Consider the following 26,629-nt stretch of genomic DNA (forward strand, 5'->3'; position numbering starts at 1 on the left):
GCCCGCGTCATTATCATTGCTGCGTTGACTGACGATCGCTCGTTGCTTTGACGGCGAAGGCTTGAGAAACGTAAAACATCACTCGCCGCGAGACATTCGCGAGCGAATTTAATTTGCGGAGGAGACTCGTCGTCGGGACGCCCGTGTTTACCGACCCTGCGTTGCGGGGGCGAGCGCCCTTCATTAGCGCGCCGCCGTGTGATCTTTTGTGTCGCTGTAATTAAGAGCGAACGCCACGCAACCCACATCATCATCATCCATAATATTGATTTTTTTTCGCGGTTGGATCGCGTAAATATATATGAGGCACGTTCTGTTCACGTGACAAACGTTACTAATTGGCTGTGTCGGGTGGTGGCGGGTTTAACGACACATTTTAATATTTACGCGATCTAACCCAAAAACTCTGTATTATGGATATTGGTCGCGAAAGCCTGCTTCGTGTTAAATCATCATCATCGTCATCATCCACCCTCTTCGTCGCTTTGCTGCCACTGCCGCTGCTGCCCCAATCCCCTCCGTGTGATCTCGATGCTGGTGGTGTCACCCATCCGAGAATCTCACCCAGATCCAGAAGAACGCAGTTGTTGTCGCAATCTCCGTTCGAATTTTGCTGCAGCTGCTGCAGCAAAATTGCTGCTGCTGCAGCTGCCACCCATCCTAGAGTCTCACCCAGATCCAGAATTACGTTTCCACTGCAGCTGTCCGTACAGCAGCAAATTGTGACGAGGCAACTTCGACGACTTTCAAGCCGAATATTTCCAGGACGGCTTCCAGAAACTACGGGCCCATTTAGCAATTGGGGCACATGGGATATTCACACCCGAACTTCTAGGGAGGATGTAATTAATTAATCCCGCGAACCTGTCGTCCGAACCTCGTATTGTACTGGGCATGTATCAAAAAGAGCCTCATAAGCTCATCGGATTTCTCCAGGATAAATAAAGATTCGAATTCAGAAGAGGGCGGCTGCAGTCAGCGCCCCAACATCATTCCCAGGAACGTCCCGAAAAGACGCAGCAGGCAAGCATGTTCACTGCAATAAAAACTGTATTACTCCGGGTTAACACACAGCAAAAAGCAGGGACATTGATGCGTTGTGAAGTAAATATACAGTAAATATACAGTATACGTGCAAAACTGGCTTTGAATAAAACACTTTTTTTGTTCTTGAAATGTTCCCGCGATGTTCCACGGATCGACGATTCAGAGCCGGAACGTGAAGGACTCTCGGCTGTCCAGCCTGGTGTGCCACGTCGCCACCACCACCACGACCATCGCCATCACCGCCATCACCATCACTGCCATCATCATCACTGCCATTACGACCACCATCACTGCCATCATCATCACTGCCATCACCATCACTGCCATCACCACCATCCCCACCACCACCGTCACTGCCATCACTGCCATCACCATCACCACCATCCCCACCACCATCCCCACCACAACCATCACTGCCATCACCACCCCTGGCATCACCACCACCATCACTATCATCACTGCCATCACCACCATCCCCACCACAACCACCACCACCATCACCACCACCACCACCACCACCACGATCACCGTCACCACCACCACCACGACCACCATCCACAGTCATCACCACCATCCCCACCACCACCCCTGGCATCACCACCACTGCCACCACCTCCACACACGCCACCTTGTGTACGTGTGTGTGCGCGTGTCCCGCGCGACGTAGAGCCGCGTTTTAAAGGACAACCGTGCCAACACAACCGTGTTCAAACATTCACCTTCACACCTCTGCCGCCACGCGGGGAACCCAAGTGCCTGACCTGGGGCTTGTGCGCAAAACGCCGAGACCTATAATAGATCGTCTTTTACACAGTCATGTGACCATCGGCTGCTATCTTGGGCTGCCACCAACTGCTGGGTATTTAACGCCACGCACCGATTCGTCGACTCAAGACCGATTATTTTTGCTCCCGATACGCACGCAAGAATGAGCTACCTATCCATAATTGATATAAATAGAACAAAACAATGTATCTTTTTAAATTATATTGCTCGCGTACATCGAGGCTTATGGAACAAACGAGACAGAAGATGCAACCGACATTGACAATGTAAACGCGATAGTACATGAATGATACAGTGGTTGAAATTCCACATTATTGTGACGGGTGCCAGTAAAGGACATTGTACAAACACTGCTGACTGCACCCCAATGTGGTAGAGTACTCACTTTATTGTCTGTGGAGCGATATTGGGCTGAACTGACCCAGGCAACCGGATTCAAACCCACATCCTTCCTATCGTGAGCCAGGCACTCTACCGCTGCACCCACTTAGCCAGATTAAATCCACTGGAGTTGGCCTCTGGGCGCATCTTTGGCACTAAAGGTTCGTGCTGCACAAATTTGATTCCGTGCTTTTATCACCTTGATTCACCTGGGAAAGATCAACCTCTGTAGGCCCCGCCCATTCTCATTCAGGCCCCGCCTCCTGTTTAGGCCACACCCCTTGCTCAGGGCACGGCTTGTTTGGGTAGCGGTGCGGGTTGTGGAGGGAGGGGGTGGAGAGGGGAGTGTGAGCAGTCGCAGCTGGGGATGGGGCAAGTTATGGGTGGGCGAGGCTAGGGAAGAAGTTGGCGGGGCTAGAGTAAGAGTGGGCGGGGCCAGGGAAGGATTGGACGGGGCTAGAGTAAGAGTGGGCGGGGCTATGGTAAGAGTGGGCGGGGCCATGGAAGAAGTGGGCGGGGCCAGGGAAGGAGTGGGCGGGGCCAGGGAAGAAGTGGGCGGGGCCATGATAGGGGTGGGCGGGGGTAGTTGGGGTGAGGCTTCTTGGGGAGAACCAGAATTCCTCTGGTTGCGCAAGAGCGCAGATTGTAAATGTTGTGGCTTGGCTCTCCAACACACCGGTGTGTTGCTGTACTGGTAACGAATTGGCCACGTTCTGTTTACGTGACAACCCTTACTAGTTGGCCGTGTCGGGTGGTGGCGGGTTTTAACGACACATTTATATATTTACGCGCTCTAACCCAAAAAACCTCTATTATTGACAATAGAATAGATTAAGCGGCCGTGAACCTAATTGTCCAGAGACATTGGTGGCAATTCCACGTTTCTATGACAGATACGAGTATGTATCCAAGCAAACAAACGATTCTGCGCCGCATTCAGCCAGGCTTCCCTGCATAAACGTTGACATCGCCCGCCTCGCAGGAGACACAACGCGCACGCCGGCGGATAGAGACCCAGAGTCAGAGGTCGCAAACGGGTTTTGATTCCTTACCCGTACCTGGCCGCACCAGGGTCGCAAATGGGTACCCGTACCCGTACCCTACCCGATACCCGGCCGGGTACGGTTAGCCGGGTATCGTGCAGGGTACGGATATCGGGTACCCGATTGCGACCTCTGGGATGAAGCCATGTTGCAGGCGTGGGTGGGTTGATTCTAGGAACTTGAATTGTGAGAGACAAGACGTTGAGAAATGAGTGACAAACGGTTACTCACCAGTGACTCACGGCCTACCCGTACCCGGCCGCACCAGGGTCGCAAACGGCTACCCGTACCTGTACCCAGCCGGGTACGGGTAGCTGAGTATCGGGTAGGGTACAGGTATCGGGTACCCAATTGCGACCTCTGCCCAGAGTCCTCTAACCCCCCCCCACCACACGCCAAAACCACGGTTAAGTGCACAGCAGATGAGAGGAATTCCACCGGACGAACGAATCGGCGCTGCCCGCCGCCGCCGCCGGCGCCGCCGTCCTCAACTGTCGTCGTCGTCGCTGCTGTTCGGCTCGTGGCCGCACCCCGAGTGGAAGGCGTCGGCGAGCGAGCGGAGGCCGTGCAGCGCCTCGGGCAGCTCGCCGGGCTCCGTGCCGGCCGCCAGCAGCCCCGGCAGGCGGCGCTCGTCCACGAGGGACAACTCCCGGCACAGCGCCAGCAGCGACGTGCGCAGCGCGGTCCCCGACTGCGTGGCGGTGAGCACGGGGTAGCTCGCCACGGCTGGGCACGGGCAGCGAGGGAGGCAGGGAGGGAGGGAGGAGTGCCGTTAGCGAGCGCCTATTCAGATCGGCGTGGCGAATGCAGGGGGCGGTGTGGCCTGCGCCACGTTCCGGCTGCCTTTGTCTCCCTGGTGCCGATGTCTACATTGTGCGCCGGGTACTCATTTCGAGTTAACCTCGGCGAGGCCTGGGATTGGTTCAGATGATCACCGCTGATGTTGGTCGTGGCTGGGAACAGAAGTTGGGTCGCCGGGTTTGTAGCGCGGTGCTCTAAACACTTCGCCACCGGTTCACCCTACCCTACACACAAAGCCAAAGATCCCCCCACTCCCATATAGCCTACACAGCCTGTTGGGGCAAGTGCTATTCGTGAGCACTTTACACAAAGACAAGGATCCCTCGTCTAGCCTTAGCAGGCTGTTGGGGCAAGTTCTGTTAGCGAGTAGCACCTATGTAGGCTGGCACGACACACGAGGGGGTGGGTGGCCAGAACCACACCTGGGCCGCCTTTGTGCGTGTTTTTTTTCGTGTGGAGCAGTGGTGCAGTGATTAGCGCGCTGCGCTACGAACCCGGCGACCCGAATTCGATTCCTGCTCATTTTAGTGGACCTAGGGGAGGGCCCATGACCGGCTCAGATATTCGCCACCAATGTCGGCCGTGGCCAGGAATCGAACTCGGGTCGCCGGGCTCGTAAGTTAAGAGCTGCAATACCGCACTTTACACACACGCGCACGTAGGCACGCACGCACGCCTGTGCTGTGCCTGTCCACTCGCCCCCTCGCCCGCTCACCTTCCTCCTTCTTCCTCCTGGTGTCGGTGAGGTAGCCGCTCCTGTCCACAGTCGGAGCGAAGATGTCGGGGAACGGAGCGGCGGCGCTCATCGGAGCCTGCAGCAGCTGCACAGCGCTGGGGAGAGAACCGGCGTGGTTCCATCGATCAGCTGCGATTATCAGGACCGGGCGCACAGGGTGGCGAGACGTTAACTACCTCGCCTGGTATACACAGGAAGGTCGTGGCTTCGATCCCGTAGATAGTTTTTTTTTCCGGTTCTTTCAGGTTTTTCCCCTCCGCATTGAGAATCAACCTGCGTTTAGAGTATGTGGCCGCTATAAATGTCCACGTAATAAGCCACTTCGTTGGGCTATCATTCGTGGCGAAAAAGAGCTCAGTGGGCCTTGCTAGAAAGAAAAAAATTAGTTTAGTTTAGACTCGCCAACTCAGGTGCCGGGGCCAGTGGAGCCGGGGGGGAGGGGGCGGTGGGGTGCTGGCGGCGTTACCTGGGCGCGTGGGGGTACAGCCCGTGCAGGTACGCGGACATCACGTCTTGCCCCGTGGAGCACCTGTACAGCGGCGAGTCCTTTGTGCTCCCTCGCTGCGAGCTGCCGGGAAGAGAAGCGTCGGCGCGATCGGTACGCACGTCGTGCGGCTGCCGGCGCGTACAGACAGGCCCGGCCACGTACGGGCATGCGCAGTTCAACCCAGACGCAGGCAAACTCAAGATAAATGAAAAAGCGGACCCATGCACAGCAGAGATCCAGTCACACAGACCCAAGCATAGGCACATCCATGCACAGCTAGACCTACTGCTAAAGTCAGAAACTCATGGCTAAACCCAGGACCCACGTAGCACACGTAGCACACGTAGCACACGTAGGACACGCGGCACACGCAGCACACGCAGCACACGCAGCACACGCACAGCACACACGCAGCACACACGCAGCACACACGCAGCACACGCAGCACACGCAGCACACGTAGCACACACGCAGCACACGCAGCACACGCACAGCACACACACAGCACACGCAGCACACGCAGCACACGCACAGCACACACACATCACACGCGGCACACGCAGCACACGTAGCACACACGCAGCACACGCAGCACACGCACAGCACACACGCAGCACACGTAGCACACACGCAGCACACGCACAGCACACACGCAGCACACGCAGCACACGCAGCACACGTAGCACACACGCAGCACACGTAGCACACGCAGCACACGCAGCACACACGCAGCACACGCAGCACACACAGCACACGTAGCACACGCAGCACACACAGCACACACAGCACACGCGGCACATGCAGGTTCCGGGCGCCGCTCCTCCTACCCGGCGGTGTGCCGCGCGGCGGGCACCCCACGCAGCACCACGGACTGGCCGAAGCAGCACGGCGCGGGCCCCGAGGCCGAGGCCGCCGGCAGCGCCGTGCCCGGCGTGAGCGAGCGCCAGGGCGGAGCGGCGCCCAGCGCCCGCAGGGCGTCGGGGAGGGTCCTGTCGGCGTGCAGCGGGAACGGCAGCGCCAGCGACGTCATCGCCACCTGCGCACGTCGGCACCGCGCGCCACCCGTTAGCGGCGGCCTCGAGAGACGCGGGCGCCGCGTCGAGTAGCCGTGGCGGGTGCAGGTGCGGGTGCGGGCGGGGACAGGTGTGGTGGGGCAGTGTGGCAAGATGGTGTGCTGGGAGCGGTGTGGCGATGTTGCGTGGCGGACCAATTATGGTGACGCGGTGCGGTGGAGCGGCGCGGTGGGGCGGTGTGGCGAGACGGTGTGGCGGGGCGGTGTGGCGAGTTGGTGTGGTGGGCAGCTGCTGCCGCGTAGGCCTGCTACGGACGGGTCAAGCGCTGTGGGCCCGGTTAGGCACGGGCAGCGTTGTGGGGGTGGGGGTGCTGTGTGGGGGGGGAGGGGGATTGGTGGGAGGGGGGGTTGGGGGAGGGGGGGTTGGGGGGAGGGGGGGTTGGGGGGGTAGGGGGCTGAGGGGGGTTTGGGGGGTGAGGTGGGGTTGGGGGGAGGGGGGAAGAGGGGTTGAGGGGAGGGGGGGTTGCGGGTGCTCCTCCTGCCTTGCGGCCGCCGCCGCTGAGCGAGTCGGCGAACTCGGAGAGTGACGCGAGGCGAGAGTGCGTGCGGTACGGCAGGCTGCTCGTGCCCACCGCCGCCGCCAGCACCGCGCTGCTGTGGTAGTGCAGCTCCGCCTGCCGGACAAAGACACAGACCGTTGGGGCAAGTACCGTGAAAGAGTAGCACCAGTGAAGGCCGGCACGGCGCACGAGAGGGTGGCGTGGCCAACGCCACTCCCGGCCACCTTTGTCTCCCCAGTGCTGGTGTTTACGCACGGCACCAGGCGCTCATTTCGGGCCGCGTCAACTTCGGGAAGGCCCGGGATCGGTTCGGATAATTGTCACCGACGTCGGCCCGCCCCGTGCGGGGCGGCGCGTTAAACGCCGCCCCGCAGCGGAACGACGGCCGCAGGGACCCCGCGGCTCACGTTGTAGTGCAGGTTGGGGAAGACGACGGGCGGCGAAGGCCGACGGCTCAGCACCGAGCTCACGGACAGCGGGAGCAGCACGGAGGCGGTGTCCGCGAGGCGAGCCATGCCCAGCGCGTAGTTCACCAGCCGGTAGACGCTCCTCAGCGGGCTCTGCCCGGCGGGCACGAGGGGAAAGAGAGAGGGGGGCACAGCGAGGGGGGGGGGGGGTGACCGTGATGTCTGGGATCGAGTCACCGAGGTCCGACGCTCTTTAGAACCGCTTTTTGCGTTGCGTTTTGTTGTCCCTCCGCTTAGCGCGGTTGGCTACGTACGGTGCGAAAGAAGTTCCACAAAAGTACATACACTGGGAACCACAGCGCCAGAGGTCGCAAACGGGTTTTGATTCCTTACCCGTACCCGGCCGCACCAGGGTCGCAAACGGGTACCCGTACCCGTACCCGGCCGGGTATCGGGTACCCGGTTGCAACCTCTGCACAGCGCCCTAACCTTCCCCCCTCCCGAGGCGAGCCAGCAGTACGACGGTGGATTATCCCCCAGAATTCTCTATTTCCCCGCCCCGACCGACGCCGGCTCGTCCGCCGGTGGCGGGGTGAGGGCGCCGTCCCGCTCGCTCACCAGCGCGGGCGGGGCCGGCGGCACGAGCCCCCAGACGAGGACGCTCTTGGCGCCGTACTCGTCGCGCAGACGCTCGACGGCGCGAGCTCCGAGCCCCGAGAACCCGTCGTGGAGGTCGCACAGCAGCTGGAAGCCCTGCAGCGAGTCGCACTCCTCCGTGAAAAAGTGCAGCCGGTCCTCCAGGTCGTCCGCCACGGGGGGCGAGCGCAGCAGCAGCGAGTCGCCCAGGCCGAACACGTCAAAGCGGTCCACGTCCCTGGAGGGACGGCACGCGGGGGGGGGGAGGGGGGGGGCGAGAGACCGACAATTCGATCGTCGTTATTGTCGTCACCGTCATCTTCAGCCAAGGTCAATCCACTGCTGGATGAAGGGTTAGTGACGCTAATGTTGGCATAAAACTATCACGTGGCCTAACCCAAACACAGATATGATCATTCAAACAATAAATCTAGATTGAAAACTAATTTTTTTCAAACAGATTTTTTTTGTTTAGTTTGTTTTCCTTCCCCCGCACCTCCAATTTAGCACGGATAAAGTCAAATTCTGCTTCCAGTTCGACAAGGTTTAGTAGTGTCCCAGCCATAGAACGGTTTGCGAGCAGCGGAATTGTCTGCGAGCCAAGGAACGTGCGCCCATACCCGTCGCTGGTGTGGTCATTGATGAGCGAGACGGAGCGCGGGTGGAGACGCAGTCGCAGGAAGTCGGACCAGACCTCGACGCTCTCCTCCAGGTGGTACACCTTCTGCGTGGGCGGCTCTGCGCTAACCGCCGGGGCATCTGGGAAACGGAGGAACAGCCGCCGCCGCCGCAGTCAGGGACGAGTTAGAAGCTAACGCACGTGCTTGCGCGCGTATTGGACGAATACGTAAGGTTACAAGGTAATGTACATAGGCATTTTAAGATATATAAAATCCCGCCAAAAAGCATCTTTGATTCGCATTTGCCGTCCCGTCGTGCTGTGGACATTACATTATTTTTTTATTGCGACAAAACGCGAGCACGCTACAATACGCAGATCGACATTGGAGGTGGAGGGGAGGGGGGGATCAGAAACTCTGAATAAGTTCAAATTCGGCGCGACGGGAGGGGGTGGGGGAGTTGGACCCAACCGAGTGGGTACAATGCGTAAGGCGGGGGGGGGTGAAGATTTATGGGGGGGGAGGGGAATGGTTTCCAGGAGCTCGTGGGTTCGACCCCGACCCCGACACCTGTATATTTGGAGTTTGCGTGTTCTCCCCGTGGTCGGATGGATTTATCTCCGGGTCCTCCGGTTTTTCCCTCCACATTTAGAATCGACATCACGCGTCTAGAGAATTTCGGCTGCTGCTTTAAATTTCCACACAATAAGCCGCTTCGTGAGGCTATCACTTGTGGCCAGGTCGCTTCTGAAAATGATCTACGTAGCTCAGTGGGCCTTGCCTGGTAAAATAAAAATAGGTAACAGATTTAAAATATATATTCTTGGTTCTTTCGGTAAAGTCACGTAGAAGGGAAATAATAAAATAATATAAATATAAAACAATACAAATTCTCACGATGTTTCGACTGCAACACAAGCAATCATCATCAGGTGTGAAATCCACAGCAAGAATTTAAAAAAAAAAGTGTTTTATATTTATTTTATTATTTCCCTTCTACGTGACTTTACCGAAAGAACCAAGAATATGAATCCCTGCAGTCATGAAAGCTTTAAATCAAGATTTAAAATAGTTTATTTTAGAGGTCGGGAGGAGGATATTAATCAATTTCAAGGTCCTATACTGCATGGGCGGTATCGAATATTCAGACGGAAATCACGCACATGCGTCCTACCGCAGACGGACACACTATCTGTGTCACGCACGTAGACGTGTATCACCACACTGGGAGAGTGCGTGCGCATCACGCAGAGAGAGAGGGAGAGAGACAAGGTGTCGCGTACTTTTAGTCTCCGGTTTCGGCGCCGGACAGCGGCTCGTTCTCGTCCGCTTCTCCCACTCCTCCTGCGCCGCACAGCGAGCACAGCGTTTGGTTTTGTTGTTTCATTTCATTCTAATTGCATCCCAAGTTCTTAGAGTAACGTCGCTCGATTCTAGAAACACGTGAACCCAGTCCAATCGCGGCTGCGACGGCGCCGGTTGCTGCTAGTCGCTTGAAGTTTTGGGGCCTTTGGGCCTGCGCTCAGCTCAGTAACCGTCAAGTAAAAAAAATAAAGTGAAAAAAATAAAAAAGCTAAAGCATGCCGTGCCAGCGGTGACGCTGATTGGCGGCGGCCAGACTGATCTTGGCACTCGCCTCGGTTGGCTACGTACGGTGTGAAAGAAGTTCACCAGACATGCGTACACGTGGAGTTTTAGAACGCATCGCGCCGCTTGGATTTTTCTCCGGGTCCTCCGGTTTTTCCCCTCCACATTTATAATCGACGTGCGTTTACAGAGCATTTGGCTTCCATCGATTTCCACACCACGATAAGCCGCATTTGTTGAGCGATCGCTTGCGGGCAGGTCGCATAGCTCAGTGGGCCTTGCCTGGTAAAATATAAAATAGTTGAGTACCTCGATGACATCAAGGTCCTGCAGGAACGTGTTCTTGCTAGCGGGATCCGTCCGGTGCACCGAGACCTTGCCGCCCCTGCACGCGACACACGGCAGAGACGTCAGTCCGAGCGAGACGGTCTAAGGACGGTTAAAACTTCAGTCCCGGTGACTTCGTCGCGACCTCTGTGTCCACGGCGTGCGACGCGTGTTTTATACGCCGTGCTAAGCGCATCAGTCGCACGTCTATCAAACCGAAACGTTTCAATTTTTCAGAGCAGGAATTTTGCCAAATTAATTAAAAAAACAAAACGAACTTCACGCGTTTAGCCATCGATCGGTGACGGTGCTGTGACCATAAACTCGCTGCGAGCGGGAACGTGGTTTAGTCAGGGGGCGACCGAAACCCACATTCGAACACACTGCTTCCGTGTGCCACAACGGTTAGTTCCGTGAGTGAACGATAACAAACGCGATCGAGTGTGTCGCCGCTCATTCATTCGCTACTCTTAGGTTTTTTTCGGTAAAGTCACGAAGGTAAAAAAATACAAATAAATAAAAAATAGAATAGAAATAAAATAATAAATCACGACGTTTCGGAGGCAACACAAGTCTCCGTCTTCAGGTAGGACCGTCACAGCTAAATTTACTCTATCATTCATTCGCTCTCCATTGTCAGCAAACGTGGCGAGGCGCGGGGGAGAGCGCGCGCTCAATCAATCAAACTTTCTTTTAACCCCTTCCCATTCCGATGACGTCCGTGTACGTCATCAGTTTTTTTTATTTTGTACAAAATGTTGCACACTTGAGAAATGGGTCCATATGTTATGTATATGTGTGCACTACATCATCGAAAAAATACCTCAAAGAAAATAACTTTATCGCTACATCTTCAGGTTGGAAGATGTACCGAGGCTCCCACAAGGCCATGCGGGAGGGCGCATGGCAGAGTTTGGCGCCAGCTATGGGTTCGCTCCCGAACCCGACGCCTGTATATTTAGGGTTTGCGTGTCTCTCTCTCTGCGGTCGCGTGGATTTTCTCCGGGTCCCCCGGGTTGTTGACTCCCCATTTAGAATCAACATCGCGCGTTTAAAGTATTTGGCTGCTAGATTTGAAGCTTTCGTGACTGCAAGGATTCATACTCTTAGGTTTTTTCGGTAAAGTCACGTAGGTAAAAATAAATAATAAAAATGATAGAAATAATGGAAATAAAAATTAGAAGCTCACTGGTTACAGTAAATTTAGCTGTGACGGTCCCACCTGATGACGGAGACATGTGTTGCCTCCGAAACGACGTGATTTATAAATTTTATTTCTATTATTATTTCTTTTATTTGTATTATTTATTTTTACCTACGTGACTTTACCGAAAAAAACCTAAGAGTATTTGGCTGCTATAAATTTGCACGCGATAAGCGACTTCATTGAGCTCTATTGAGCTTCTCAAAAAGAGCTGTCATAGCTCAGTGGGCTTTCTTACCTGGTAAAATAAAAAATAAACGTTTCGGTCGTAGTTTAGGTGACCTCCAAACACAGAATGCCGCTCTCACCACGTGGAGGTATCCTGCTCTGGCTGCTCGTACAGCACGCCCTGTTGCCTCAAGGAGCTTAAGTTGCCTAGACAACAACAACACATACACAACATTTAATAATGTAATGAATTATAATTAATTATCAACCAAAGTCTCAATAAATGTTTATTTAAAGCTTTCGTGACTGCAGGAATTCATATTCTTGGTTCTTTCGGTAAAGTCACGTAGAAGGGAAGTAATAAAATAATAAAAATTTTAAACAATAAAAATAATCACGACGTTTCGACTGCAACACAAGCAATCATCATCAGGTGAGAAATCCACAGCAAGAATTATTTTTTTCAAATTTTCTTGCTGTGGATTTCACACCTGATGATGATTGCTTTTTCCCTTCTATGTGACTTTACCGAAAGAACCAATAATATAAAGTCTCAATAAGTCTGAATACTTACAAAATTGAAAGACAATGTATACAGCAGGTTCACGCGCGGTCCCAATCGTGGTGGTGGCGATTACCGGACACTTGTGGAAAAGAGCATTAAAGCTCATCGGATTCCTCCTCCAGTATAAATAAATATTTCGATTGATTCACACAATAGCCACTTTGTTGAGCTATCAATTTTGGCCAGGTCGTTTCTGAAAAAGAAGGTAATAAGCTCAGTGGGCTTTACCTGGTAAGATAAAAACATTTTTAGTTATTTTAGCGATTTTCTTACCTTTCCTATACTTTTAACTCCTACCATGATTTTCTATTGTTTGTCGCTGTAACCTCCTGAGCCCGTGCCACGAACGGACATCTGTGAAAAAGAGCTTTGCAGCTCATCGGATTCCTACAGCGTAAATAAATAATAAGTCTGATTAATGAGATGAGTCACCGGCAATCTCATTCACTCCGGCGCAAAAAAAAAAAGGACAGTGCACATTATCAGAGTTATGTTTTTTGTTTGCAGTATGACTGCAGGTATTGTGGTCTATGCAAACATGGCTCCTTGTAAAAAAGGTGTCAGTTTTGTTGCCAGATAGAAGGGTAAAAAAACTATTATCATGTTAATTCACCCTCAACACGTTTTGGAGAACCGCGTTACCTTACAAAAATATTGTGTTTGCCGCCTTTCATGGCAGAATGCTTGAAGAGGAAGCACATTGAACAGACGCGAGCAGCGTTGAATAACGACCTCGCGAACTGGAGCCAGTAACAACACGCCGTTCGCGATGAATAACATTAATCATCATCACGCGCGCTTTATTTATCCACGCAGCTCTCGCCGAGTCTCAACGCTCTTCGGCAGGAAGGCTCCTGCATTGGGATATTCGGCCAAATCGAGTCTTCACGGATGGGAGTTTGGCTTTTTTGGAGAGCAACTAGAGAAAGTTCACTCCACACAAACGGAGGGGGGGGAGAAGGGGGGGAAATGCTCGGACCTCAGGGCTATCACGCAGCCTCGGCACTCACCAGGATTAAGCCTGTTTCTGAGATCCTATAAGAACTTTCTGGAAGGTGACATCATCCCCCGGTTCCCCACCCCTCCCGAGGCCCCGGGGAATGTGTCCCAGGATCTGTTTGCTCGAGTTTGTCGTTGGCCCCTTTTTGGGCCATGGACATGAGCCCTGGCGTGATGGCGCTATTGACGATAAGGGGAAGCTACCAGCCCACAGAGTGGCGAGTGACGATTACCCCTACACTTTCAAACAACCCCCGTGACCCACATGGCGTTGGGGAGGCATTCATCCAGCAGTGGACTGACAAAAGTGGCACGCGGCTGTCAGTGTGACAGCTGCTCCTTGTGCCGGCGGCCCGGCTGTTTCTGCCCGCCGGCTCTCTCTCTGCATCTCCGTCCCTCTCTCCGTGTCTCTCTCTCCAGTCTCTCTCTGTCCCTCTCTTTCTCCGTCTGTCTGTCTCTCTCTCGTCTTTCTCTCTCCATGTCTCTCTCTCTCTCTGTTTACATTTCCCTCTCTATCGTCGGAACGAGCGAGCAACCGAGCGAGCGAGTGAGCGAGCGGCGCTACCTTTGAGGTCCATGAGGACGAGCCGGGGCGTGTAGGTCGGCTCGCCCTGGAGCGTGACGCCCTCCCGGAACAGAACATCCGAGTTCACCTCCTGGGCGGCAATCGACAGCCGAGGGTCGGAGTTGAACGCGGCCGACTGGAGGAAGAGAGGCCTTGCGTTAGGAAGAGAGGCCTTGCATTAGCGGCGCACGACAGGGAACGGCCCCTGACTGGGTGACACTCGGCAGAAGCAAACTCCCAACGGTGACTAGGAGATGTGAACTCCCTCGCCCGGTGTGCAGGAGGTCGTGGATTCGATCCCAACCCTGACGCCTGCTGTATATTTGGAGATTGCGGTGTCTCTCTCCTTGTGGTCGCGTGGATTTTTCTCCGGGTCCTCCGGTTTTTCCCTCCACATTTAGAAACATGCATTTAAAGTATATGGCTGTTATAGATTTCCACGTGACAAGCCACTTCGCTGAGCTATCATTTGTGGATAGGGCGCTTCTGAAAAAGAGTTATATAGCGCAGTGGGCATTACCTGGTAAAATACAAAATAGCTTAATATCGACAACCTCTTTCAATCCCTCACCTCCAAACTTCAGGTGATCCACAATGTCGCTGCCAAAATTCTCACTCACAGCTCACTCACAACCTCCCTCCTGTACGAGGGAACACCTCACTCTGACACTCTCCTACCTCTCCCCTCTCATCTCACTCTACTCCCCTCCACGCACTCTCCTACCTCTCTCCTGTAATCTCACTCTACTCCCCTCCACGCACTCTCCTACCTCTCTCATCTCACTCTACTCCCATCCACGCACTCTCCTACCTCTCCCCTCTCATCTCACTCTACTCCCCTCCACGCACTCTCCTACCTCTCCCATCTCATTCTACTCCCCTCCACGCACTCTCCTACCTCTCACTCTACTCCCCTTCACGCACTCTACCTCTCCCCGCTCATCTCACTCTACTCATTATTTAGTCTTTAAAAACAAACCCGTAGTCCCATGTTGATAGCGACTTTATGTGTAACAGTCTCTGCATGGAGGGTAGCTGCGAGTGATCACTGTTACATTGCTTATGGCTTTATTTTGGTGATTTCGAAAAGTTTTTTGGATTGGCCACGTTTGTTAGTTGTAGTACAGAGTTAGACTGATGGCCTTAATCTAAGTTGGCTTGTGGTTGTTGTTGTTGTTTGACTTGCATCCCACTGGGATATTTGTACAGTGTTGGTGTACGGTGCTTTTTCTGCAATATTTTGCTGTCTTTTCTTGGATTTTCTGTTTGCACATAGTCACTATAAGATGTATTCTTGTTCATGTTTTTGTTTTTTGTTTGTTGCGGTTGCACCCGATTCAAGAGCCGAATGGCTCACAGGGCAAAACCAAATATATGAAACTTAAAAACTGAAACTGAGTGAACCATCCGTTGGGAGGTTCGACGCGACACATCATCGAATCCATCGCTCGGCGGTTGATAAAATGCCTACCGCTTTGCGTCGAGTCAACCGTGATCATTCTGCGAAGATAAAACATAAAACGACGGCACCGCGTTTGGCGGGCGTGGGTCTACAGATCGCTGCGTATTATGCAGTGGTGACATCCGATTCCCCCGTCATAGCAACGTGCCATTTCCACCGACGGCCCGAGACTCGTCCATGCTGGGCATCTGCGGAAAAAAAAGCTTCATATCTCATCAGATTGCTCCAGTCGTAAGTGAAGATTCTGATTAACTCGCTCACTGGAGCTCGCCTCGTCGTGTAGACACTCAATTGATTTTGATAACGTTGAAGTGTTGTGTAAAACTAATTATTACTGGCCAAGACTATGATAATTGGTTTTTTACCCTTCTATCTGGCAACAAAACTGACACCTTTTTGACAAGGAGTCATGTTTGCATAGACCACAATACCTGCAGTCATAAAGCAAACAAAAAACATAACTCTGATAATATATGACGCCAAAAGGCGCCATCTGGTCCAACCCATGTGAGACTAGGCTCTAAGGAAAGCTGTCTCGGGTGTGGACCAATCAACTTCAAGGACAGTGCATACATTATCAGAGTTATGTTTTTTGTTTGCATTATGACTGCAGGTATTGTGGTCTATGCAAACACGACTCCTTGTAAAAAAATGTGTCAGTTTTGTTGCCAGATAGAAGGGTAAAAAAAACAATTATCATATTTGTACTGGCAAATGAGGTTCCAATGGTGGCCAAGACTAATTAGAGAATCCATTGAAATTGAGAGAAACAGAAATAACTTCAATCGCTCTGACAGCTACAGCCTTAGTGCGGCCTGGAAGCGTATTATTAAATACAATACACTTACAATTCCTTATAAGGGAAACACATACCAATGAATAACAATTGAATGATTACCAATCGATATAATTACAATACCATCACTCTCTTTGCCTAGAATCACTGCACCAGATTGAATTAAATGAAGACGTCACCCTGCTCATGCTGATGTATTTAAGACCAGGAACAACAGGAGAGCTTCACCATTCTTGCCCGATGAAGCTGATTGTAATTATCAGCGAAACGTCGTACTACTCAAAGTTTAAAATGCTGTTGATTCTCTTCAACACACCGGTTATCTGGTCCAACACCAATGGAGACTAGGGCTCTAAGGAAAGCTGTCTCGGGTGTGGACCAATCAACTTCAAGGACAGTGCATATCATTACCATTATCAGAGTTGTTTATTTTTGTTTGCATTTTGACTGCTTGTGTTGCGGTTATTGCAAACATGATGCCTTGTATAAAGGTGTCAGTTTTGTACCAGTTTAACGGATAAAAACCTACTACTATATTTTGCCACTGGTAAAGGAGGTCTCATAGTGTAAACATTTTTTACTGTTTGGCCGTGTCGGGTGGTGGAGGGTTACGACACATTTATAAATAACGCGATCTGACCCAAAAACGTTATAATGAATGGGGGGGGGACTGTTGTGTTGAGCTCAACGCTGTTGCTGCTGCTCAGTTTGAAACGTGGCAGGCTTTCGCGACCCAATATCATCCCTAATAGAGTTTTTTTGGGGGTTAGATCGCGTAAATATATAAATGTGTCGTTAAAACCCACCACAGGCAACGACACATTTATGTATTTACGCGATTTAACCCCCCCAAGAAGCCACCTTTATTGTGATGATGCTGCTACTGCTGCTGTCACCAATAACGAGTCAACAACAGTAACTGCAGCGAGGCAGGGGAGCGGTGGTGCTGCGGTTAGGATTGCTGCGTCACGCACTCAGACACCGTGCGATAGCGGGCCCACGGCTAAAATCAGTGTGTGTATATATTATATACACACACGGCTAAAATCAGTGTGTATGTATGTATATATCCATACGCACTGATTATATACACACACATTATATACACATCAGTGTGTGTGGATACGTACACACACACTGATTATACACACATCAGTGTGTGTGTAAACGTACACACACGGCTAAAATCAGTGTCTATGTATGATATATACACACACACTGATTATACACACATCAGTGTGTGTGTAAACGTACACACACGGCTAAAATCAGTGTGTGTATATATACATACACACACATTGATGTTAGCCGTGTGTATATATACACACATTGATGTTAGCCGTGTGTATATATACACACACTGAATGTTGAACTTCTTTCGCACCGTGCAAAGCCAACCGCGCTAATCGGAGATGCGGGGAAAATATCGAACGGGTGGCGATCGACGTTCGAACCATTCCTGTGCCCTTCCACCGCTTCACCCCCGCCCGCAACGACCAGCGTGGTGAAGTATGGTCAAAGAGAGAGCGCCTTGCGTGGCCGACCTCACGGCGTGCGGGGCGAGGACTGGGCTGCATCCAGCAGTGGATAGACACAACGTCTCGTAGTGGTGGGTGGTGGTGGTCACGATGTCTCGCGGTGCAAAGTACCTGGCCGTTCCACCAGTGCGCGCCCACAAAGCCTGCGTAGTGACCCAACTGCAGGGTGACCACCTCCCCGCGTGAGCTGGCCATGACCAGAGGCCGCTGCTGCTGTTGTTGCTGCTGTTGTTGTTGTTGTTGCTGCTGCTGCTGCTGCTGTTGCTGCTGTTGCTGCTGCTGCTGTTGCTGCTGCTGCTGTTGCTGCTGCTGCTGCTGCTGTTGTTGCTGCTGCTGTTGCTGCTGCTGCTGTTGCTGCTGCTGTTGTTGCTGCTGCTGCTGCTGTTGTTGCTGCTGTTGTTGTTGTTGTTGCCCGCCCCTGGTTGAGCCGCTACTGGCAACGAGGAAGCAGCAACAGCGGCGACTGCGCGTGCCCACGTGCTCCGCTGCGCGCTGCCATTGGCGCCGAAGCACCCTACGGTGGCTCTGCGAGTCAAGCCACGCGAGACGTATTTTTAAAACGCGAAACACGTGTGTTTGTGTCTTTGTGTGTGGGGAGCGGTGGTGCAGCGGTTTGCGCGCTGCGATTCCCGCTCAAGGCCAACACCAGTGGCGATTATCTGAACCGGTCCTGGGCCTCCCGTAGGGGGCCGTCCATAAATGACGTCACGCGATTTTGGACGATTTTTGAGCGCCCCCCCCTCGTCACACGGCGTCACAAAAAGTCAGACCCCCCCTCAAATATGACGTCACAAAGCTCTGCCCCCTCCCCCCCCCAAACAATAAAACATGCTTCAAATCGCTTTAAACTATTGTCATTGTAGTGCGTATTTAATGTGGCGCTACACTCTGATGTTGTTGGAGAAAAATGTCTTTAAAAGTCTATTTAATTAAGTAGAACGTCTTGTCTACATTTATTTAAAGTTGCGCATTTTGATGTGACGTCACATTTCTCAATACCCCCCCTCGTCACAAATCGTCACAAATGTCTGACCCCCCAGGTGCGTGACGTCATTTATGGACGGCCCCTTATGGATGAATTAATCTCGCTGCACTGCCATCTGCTGGCTGCCACGTAAACTGAGACAGGCAGCCAGGTGGAGACGACGAGATGACACAATCAGAGTCTTATATTTTTTCCTGGAAAAATCCGATGGGCTATGAAGCTCTTTTTAACAGATGCCCAGTTTCAGTTTGGGGACTGCTCAGTGAGCTTGGGGAAGGGGGGGGGTCGCTAGAAACTTAAACTAAACTACGTTTTATTTTACCATGTTACCGCCCACTGAACTATATAGACCTTATTCTTTGGTTCTTTTCGGTTAAGTCACGTCTAAAAGTAAAATAAAATCTAAAGAGAGGACACAGGCAGAGAGAACAAATAGCCAGAAAGAAAAGGATAAGCTTAAAACTTTAAAATATAGACCTTCATCTTATTGGTTCTTTCGGTAAAGTCACGTTGAAGGGAAGTAATAAAATAATAAAAATAAAATATAATAAAATAATTCTCACGACGTTTCGGCCACAACGCAAGCAACCGTCCTCAGCCACAACGCAAGCACCTGATGACGCCTGCTTGCGTTGTGGCCGAAACGTCGTGAGAATTATTTTATTATATTTTATTTTTATTATTTTATTACTTCCCTTCTACGTGACTTTACCGAAAGAACCAAGAAGATGAATCCCTGCAGTCACGAAAGCTTTAAATCGAAAAATATATAGACCTTTTTCAGAAGCGACCTGGCCATACATGATGGCTGAACGAAGTAAGCTTTATCGTGTGGAAATAAATAGCAGGCAAACACTCGAAACGGGTGATGTTGATTTTAAATGTGGAGGGGGGAAAAAAAACCGGTGGACCCGGAGAAGAATCCACGCGACCACGAAGCGAGATGTCGACCTGCGCCGTTGCTGGAGCGGAGGCTGCTTGCACGGACGGGAGTGGAATGAGATGAGAGGTTGGAAAGGGGTAATGCATATGCTGGGCCCGAGCGCCACGCTGGTGAGATGTTAACTACTTCGCCTGGCGTACAGGAGGTCGGTAGTTCGATCCCTGACCCTGACGCAATATTTGGGATTCTAGATTTGAAGCTTTCGTGACTGCAAGGATTCATATTCTTAGGTTGTTTCGGTAAAGCCACTTAGGTAAAAATATATAATTCATGTGTTGCCTCCGAAACGTCGTGATTTTTATGTTATTTTTATTTTACTTTTATTAATTTTATTTTTTTACCTACGTGACTTTACCGAAAAAACCTAAGAATAGCAATATTTGGAGTTTGCGGTGCCTCTCGTTGTGGTCGCGTGGATTTTTCTCCGGGTTCTCCGGTTTTTCCCCTCCACGTTTAGAAACATGCGTTTGGAGTATTAGGCTACTGTAAGTTTCCACATAAGCCACTTCGTTGAGCTATTTGTAACCAGGTCGCTTTGGTAACATAGCTGTCTATGTACGTGGTCAAATAAAAAGTTTAGTTAAAGGTACCGGGAAAGGTGGCTGGGCTCACCACGCTACTCACATAGGTGCAATGGTCAGGAACGTGGTATTTTTAGGGGAAGTGATTTATTGTTTTGAACTCGGAGTCAACTCTCGATTACCGGGGTTAATGCGGGGAAAGAGGTTGCCTCCGCCGACACAAAAGTAGAGGCGATTGCGAACGATGTGTAAATGAGGTTGTGCTTTCCCACCTGATGACGGACGCTTGTGTTGCGCCCGAAACGTCGTGATCTAATTTAGTTTCGATTTAAAGCTTTCGTGACTGCAGGGATTCATCTTCTTGGTTCTTTCGGTAAAGTCACGTAGAAGGGAAATAATAAAATAATAAAAATAAAACAATAAAAGAATATGATAAAATAATGTTTTTATTTTTATTTTATTATTTCCCTTCTACGTGACTTTACCGAAAGAACCAAGAAGATTAATTTAGTTGTTTTCATTTATTTTTTTACCTTCGTGACTTTACCGAAACAACCAAAGTGTGTGAAAAACGTGTTTATTGCTCCCCGATGGATAATTTGCATCATTTGCCGAGTGCCGTTTTAAAATTGATCTGGGATGAGATTGGGAGCCAGTGGAACGATTGGAGGATCGGGGCGAGGTCACATTTATGGGTGCGGGGCAATTCAAGCGGCAGCATTTTGGATGAGCTGATGTGTGGTGATGAGAGTTTTGCAGAAGGTTTGTTCACTGATACAAGGCGGTGGGGGCTGCTCCCTATGAGAGTTCTGAATGGAAATAATAACCATTGCTAGTCTACATTATAGACTGGAAGTACACTCACCAAACTTAATAACCAGGCTACAGTCTACATCATAGAATGCCAGTACACTCACCAAACTTAATAACCAGGCTACAGTCTACATTATAGACTGCCAGCACACTCACTCCGATTAAGAACCAGGCTACAGTCAGTCTACATCAGTGTGTTTTTTAAATTTTATTGTAGTTTTCTTTATTTGTATTATAATTTTTATATTAACGTGACTTTACCGAAAGAACCAAAGAATGTGGAAATAATGTTTTATGAATGCAGTTTAAATGTGGAAAAAACATCAACGACATAACCACCACTACAAGGGGAAGCCACATTCAATTCACGTTTAATTTTATTTGCATATGCATCATCGGTGCGCCCACGCACTTGATATGCCGAAAAGTTTACAAACGTTACTACGCGTGCAACACAAAAACCGCCCCGGGCAAAAGTGAACATTCCAACTTGCACCCACGCCAACGCGAGTGGGCAGCAGCAACAGCTGCAGCAGCAAATGGTCATTCTGTGCGCCTGGCTTCCATAATCCCCTCCAGTAATAATATTAAAAACCAGTCGCACACATTTTGAGTCCATAGGAGCATTATTAAACTCACGCTCCCATCACCTGACACAAACCACCATCATCATCATCGGAGGGGTAAGCTCGACAAGATCGAGTATCTGCATAATAAATTTAAAACATCAGTTCGATTCTCAGTCGAGGGGAGCGAACTGCATATACGCCTCCCCCCTCGCCACGAATTGACAACAGAGAAACTGTGTCACATGACAGGGACGCGATGTCTGCTGCGGGGACAGATGCCTCGTCGGTTTACAAAAGCGGCTTCTCGCTGGCCGTAGATGTCCCAGTTCAAATGGGCAAAAAAACGGCAACGGGCAGCCGATATTCGTGGCATTGTGGTGTCTTCAAGATGCCATAAAAAAAACACGAAGCTTTATTATGATGTGTCCCTAGGCTCCGTCCCAGGCTGTTCGATAGAGTTTAAAGCTTCGTCAACGAGGGGAAAAAATACTTGAAAGTTGTAGTCAAGCACATCACCAACGCCCTGTGGACCGATATTAGTGCGCCAATTAAGATTGTATGGGAGGCATGAGATGACTGCCATCATGGTGCGCAAATGAAGACATTTCCAAAAAATTTCCCAAAATAATATCGCTTCAATCGTTGGGGCACATTGACCAACTGGTGATATCACTTCCCACGTGTTTTAACAACATCAATGGAGTAGCAACACTCGTGCCTATGACCGAGTTCCTGTCCATAAGTGTAACGTGTTTTTTCCTCTCATTCATGCAACTTCAAACTCGTATCACAGACAAATATCTCCCAAGTGGCCCACAAAGACTGTTGGGTCACGTGATGTTAGCGAGCACCTACGAAGACCAGCATCACACACCACCTCCAAAACACCAGCGCTGATAGAAATACAGAGCCAGGTACTAATTTAAGGCCTAGTAAACTTTGGGGAAGCCCAGGACAGATTCAGGTATCGTCCGCCACTAAGGTCAACCGTGGCTGGGAATTGAACCCAGGTAGCATGGTTCGCAGCGCGCCAACTGCTACACTGCCACTCCCTACGACTGGTATCAGGAAAACGCGGGATATGCAGCCGAGGTGTCTTACCGGCAGCCGCTGTCTCTACGGCTCGCGTGTCCAAGGTTACGTGCATTTCAAATCTGTGGGTGCCACTTTGTGGATGGCGAGGTTCTCTCAGAGAGCAGTTTCGACAGATACCAGATTATTTGAGGTGCTTAAGGCATTCTCTGGGAGGTTAAACTATAACGTGGGACAACCACCCCCCCCCCCTTTAGAATTTCACATCCCTCCAACAACACAGCAGTGAGGAGCTGGTAGTGCTGCAATGGGGTGCGTCAACCCTTCAGCTACGATGCAAACTCTAATAAAAAAAAACTAAATACAGTGGTTAAGTTTTGGACTACAAATGGGCAATTCACCTTCAGTATACAATAAAATACACTTTGGACTTATACAGCATCATAATACAATCGTACCTCACTCAAGGATTCTGTACACAACAGATCAATAGTTTTGTTTCTAAGCGGATTCGATAACAAAACGCATCGATATGGAACACGTCGGAACGAAGCGGTCAACATTGCTTGGTTTGCTAATGCTCTCGAAGAGGAAATTATTCTCATCGATACAAACGTTACAAGTGCTCTGTGATGCGTCGTCGGCAAGAAGAGCCCACAAACCATTATTGCAGCGAGTTAGGGTACATTTCAAATCTTGTAAACATCTAATATCATCCAAAACAGCTTGAAATTTAAGTGACCAGAGACAAAAAAAAACCCCAAAAAAGGCTCTGAAATATACATTCGTACGTTTAAAGCGAAACAGTGGGGAAGGAACTGTAATCTATATTAAAAACATGGGTTTATTTTTTGTTATCACGACAGTGTAATGCGGCTTGTTTATAAAACAGCGAAAATTATAAAGTGAACAGCACGGGGCTCATTTAACAGCAAATCATGGAATGTTCAACTACAGCTGTGTGTGGGGGGGGGGGAGCCAATGTGTTCTTCTCAAGAGTATGACGAACTCGTCTTCCGATCCAGCTATATTTACCTTGACGGCAACAACAACATCGACCCGACGCACTTCTCTCGAATCGGTAACAGACCCACGTCAAGTTTCTTCAACTTCCAGTTGACGAAAAGCAAAGCGGACGCGTCGATAATATTACGAGGTTTGGGGCGACGATGAAAAGACAACCCCAAGAGAAAGAAAAAAAAGACCCGATGCGAGCATCATATCACAACACGCACAGAGCGGATGAACGCCCGCGACTCGCTCAATTGCTAAACAAAAAATGCACCGTTATTCGTATTTGGCGAGAAACAGGCAGCCGATGACCGCGGCTCAGCTACAGTCCAAATCGATGAAGCCTAAGCGAACGAGCTCATTACACGTAGTTTTATTTCTGAAAATGCTTATAAACGCTTTTCGTTCACGACACCGGCTGGACTGCGAGCAGTCGGGGTGGAACCATTCGCGGGGGTTGATATCGGTTTTCAAGACGCGCGATGAATCGCCTAGACTCGGTGTTCTCCGATGTGCGTACGTTGCAATGGCTTCACGTGTTCCCCCCCCCCCCAACGCAGGCTGCTACATTCACCACAATGTTTGTTTAAAAAAAGATTCGTTTTCTTTCGATCCGATTGTGACCATGAATCGCGAGTGGGTTGAGAATTACCAGACCCCCTTCTCGAGCAGCATGACACAGGGTTACCTCCGATATCAAGTTCACAATGGCCAAGACGTTCAAGCTCTTCGTGAGATCAACAGCAGTGGCAAGCGGCGGAAACAGTTCTGGCCAGGGCTGGATCCTACACCCCATGTGTGCCATCCATCAGCACGTGACCAATAATAACCAGGGAAGGAGAGGCCTCCCCCCCCCCCCTCATGACAGAAGTCCTGGCTTAGAGCCCAGGATGGGTCGAAGGCAGGGACGGTCATCGCAAGGTGAGCGGGGTGGGAAAGCACACGCGAGGTGTCGTCTCGCGTACGACAACTCGCGTGCGTCCGATCGAGCGTTCCTTCACATCACCGTGCGGTCCTTCAACCCAACTCCGCCCCCAACCCAAATTTTCTGAAGCAGGAGGTGTTGTTCACGGACGGTTGGGCAAGTGACGAGCTTGTCGTGCGGAGCGACCGGGCTCTGTAGCGAGTGCCGGGGGGGGGTTCGGGGTTAGGGACCACGGTTTCGCGCAAATCGCCGCCCCCGTGGAACGTACCGCAAAGAAATGGGGACCGACGGCAATGCGGACGCGCTCGCCGGAACGACGCTCACCACACCTCTAGTGTAATGTGTGCATAATGCCGTAGATACATTCTCTAAGAGTACCGTTCACGATACAACTAATTAGTACAAGCACCCCAAGCGCCATCGCCGCCCCCGAACGTCTGACACGCCGACGACTGAAAGTCCTTGGCATGTCCATCACAGTGTGTAACAAGGTACAGCCGTGTTCAACAGGCAGGTGGAGGAGGGTGGGATGAGGGGGGGGGGTTCTGACGGTCCGCGAATTTCCTTCGTTTGAATAGAGGGCCGCGTGACCTTCATGGGAGTCCGGAGGTATCGGTGGGGTCTCTTGGTGACCCCCCTACAACTCCACAGGGCCTCCACTTGCCGTCACAAGTGCATGGCGGCCGTGTGCGACCGCCGACAGATATGCAGTGAAGGGAGATTTACAAACAAAAATTAAAGTCGCACACCCGCATTCATTATCCTGCCATGGTGCTGGACATGGCGATAACCGAGACGCCGTAAATATTTCCTCACCCCCCCTCCCGCCCCGACGCGCCGAGCGAGTCTTTTACAGATCAGTGATCCAGACGAACTTCTTCGAGGGAAGGTCGTTTTCTCAGCGCTCTGTGTGTTTTATTCACCACTAATTCCCGCTGCGAGGTGTCGTCAAGAGGGTTTCCGTCGGAGTCGTCGTTTCATTCCACGCGCAGGTGCCGAGAGCGCAACTCTTCACACGGGCGGCCATTGATCAGTGCCTGAAAACTCGACCGGAAAAAAAATAACTAAACCTCGAAAACAAAATCGCCGAACAGGCGCGTCAGCCGCTCCACTGTCCTGCGCCCGCAGTCTTCTCTTCTCTTCTATTGCTCAAACAGGTGACGGCAAGAAAACCCCCAAATCGAGGTCGTCGGTGATCGATTCTCTGTGGCGGTTGGCACCGTCGAAGTTTCTCCGTCGCCCGGATCGTGGCCAAACCGGCGAGCGGGGGGGGCCCCCCCCCCCCGCCTTGGCTCGGCGTTTCGTGACGCTCGCCGAATGAGAGTGAAAATGCGGCGTTTAAAAATGCAACTCCTCTTCCACAGCCAAAAAAAACGCTCCCTTTTTCCCCACGGTGCGTGCCGTCGGTGCTGTGCTGTCGACGCCGTCTCTGCCGAGCTCCTCACAGGTGCGGCTCCCCGATGGTCCTGCGGCACATGGAGACGCGGGCGCTGGGCGGCCGGTCGCAGTTGTGCGTCAGCTTCACCTGGTGCGGCTCCAGGCGGTCGTAGGCGCGCTTGTACTCGCGGTCAAATGCGTCTGGCGGGGCGGAACAGTGCGTGACGGATTGTGTGGGGGGGGGGGTGTTGGAGAAATGTGAGCAATGCGAGGATACAGCTGGGACGATTAGTCAATCGTGTCGTGGAATCGACAAAACAAATGGTAATGTACCAATTTTGTTGTGGATGATTACTCGGGTCCCTTGAAATATGGTTGCTGACAGATTCCGTGTAAACAGCGGTAAGACTTTTTTTCCACAATTTTTTTTGCGTCATCCGACAAGTCGGGGTAACGCAATGAGCTCGGATGTTGGACACGAGCATTCGGGCCCTCCGAGTGGAATGTCACCATGTGACAATTCGGTGCGCGACAAAGCGTCGATTTATCGATTCAAGTGGATTCTTACACTCGTGCATCGACGAAATGTACATGCGAGGGTCGATTACCTACGAATCGAGTGAATTGTAAGCATGGCGGGGGGACATTCTCTGTGAAAGAAAACCGCATTTCAACGTACTAATTTTACCAACACAGAATTGCCACGATGGCGAGATGTTAACTGCC

General features: G+C 51.3%; 3 protein-coding genes across 6 annotated transcripts in view; all 3 read right to left on the bottom strand.

Annotated features, from left to right (window-relative positions):
- Nucleotides 1–26,629, bottom strand: part of APTX (aprataxin) — a 179,627-nt gene that overhangs the window by 111,168 nt on the left and 41,830 nt on the right. The window lies entirely within an intron of this gene.
- MSTO1 (misato mitochondrial distribution and morphology regulator 1) lies at nucleotides 204–17,986 on the bottom strand. Its single transcript, XM_078874480.1, has 13 exons — nucleotides 17,839–17,986; nucleotides 13,932–14,067; nucleotides 11,943–12,009; nucleotides 10,413–10,488; nucleotides 9,800–9,860; nucleotides 8,517–8,655; nucleotides 7,879–8,134; nucleotides 7,261–7,413; nucleotides 6,836–6,967; nucleotides 6,109–6,317; nucleotides 5,261–5,362; nucleotides 4,774–4,889; nucleotides 204–3,983 (listed from the first exon to the last, which is right to left on the bottom strand). Exons 1-13 carry the CDS (start codon nucleotides 17,920–17,922, stop codon nucleotides 3,745–3,747), a joined length of 1,770 nt encoding a protein of 589 aa, XP_078730606.1. The 5' UTR covers nucleotides 17,923–17,986; the 3' UTR covers nucleotides 204–3,744.
- Nucleotides 21,345–26,629, bottom strand: part of LOC144945877 (C-myc promoter-binding protein-like) — an 85,264-nt gene continuing 79,979 nt past the window's right edge. For all 4 annotated transcript variants that reach the window (XM_078874486.1, XM_078874485.1, XM_078874487.1 and 1 more), the window contains one exon: nucleotides 21,345–26,104. In XM_078874486.1, coding sequence (XP_078730612.1) covers nucleotides 25,968–26,104 — 137 coding nt within the window. In that variant the 3' untranslated portion in view covers nucleotides 21,345–25,967. The remainder of the gene's footprint in view (nucleotides 26,105–26,629) is intronic.

The sequence above is a fragment of the Lampetra fluviatilis genome, chromosome 39, assembly GCF_964198595.1.
Source record: "Lampetra fluviatilis chromosome 39, kcLamFluv1.1, whole genome shotgun sequence".
In the NCBI taxonomy this organism is placed as follows: Eukaryota; Metazoa; Chordata; class Hyperoartia; order Petromyzontiformes; family Petromyzontidae; genus Lampetra; species Lampetra fluviatilis.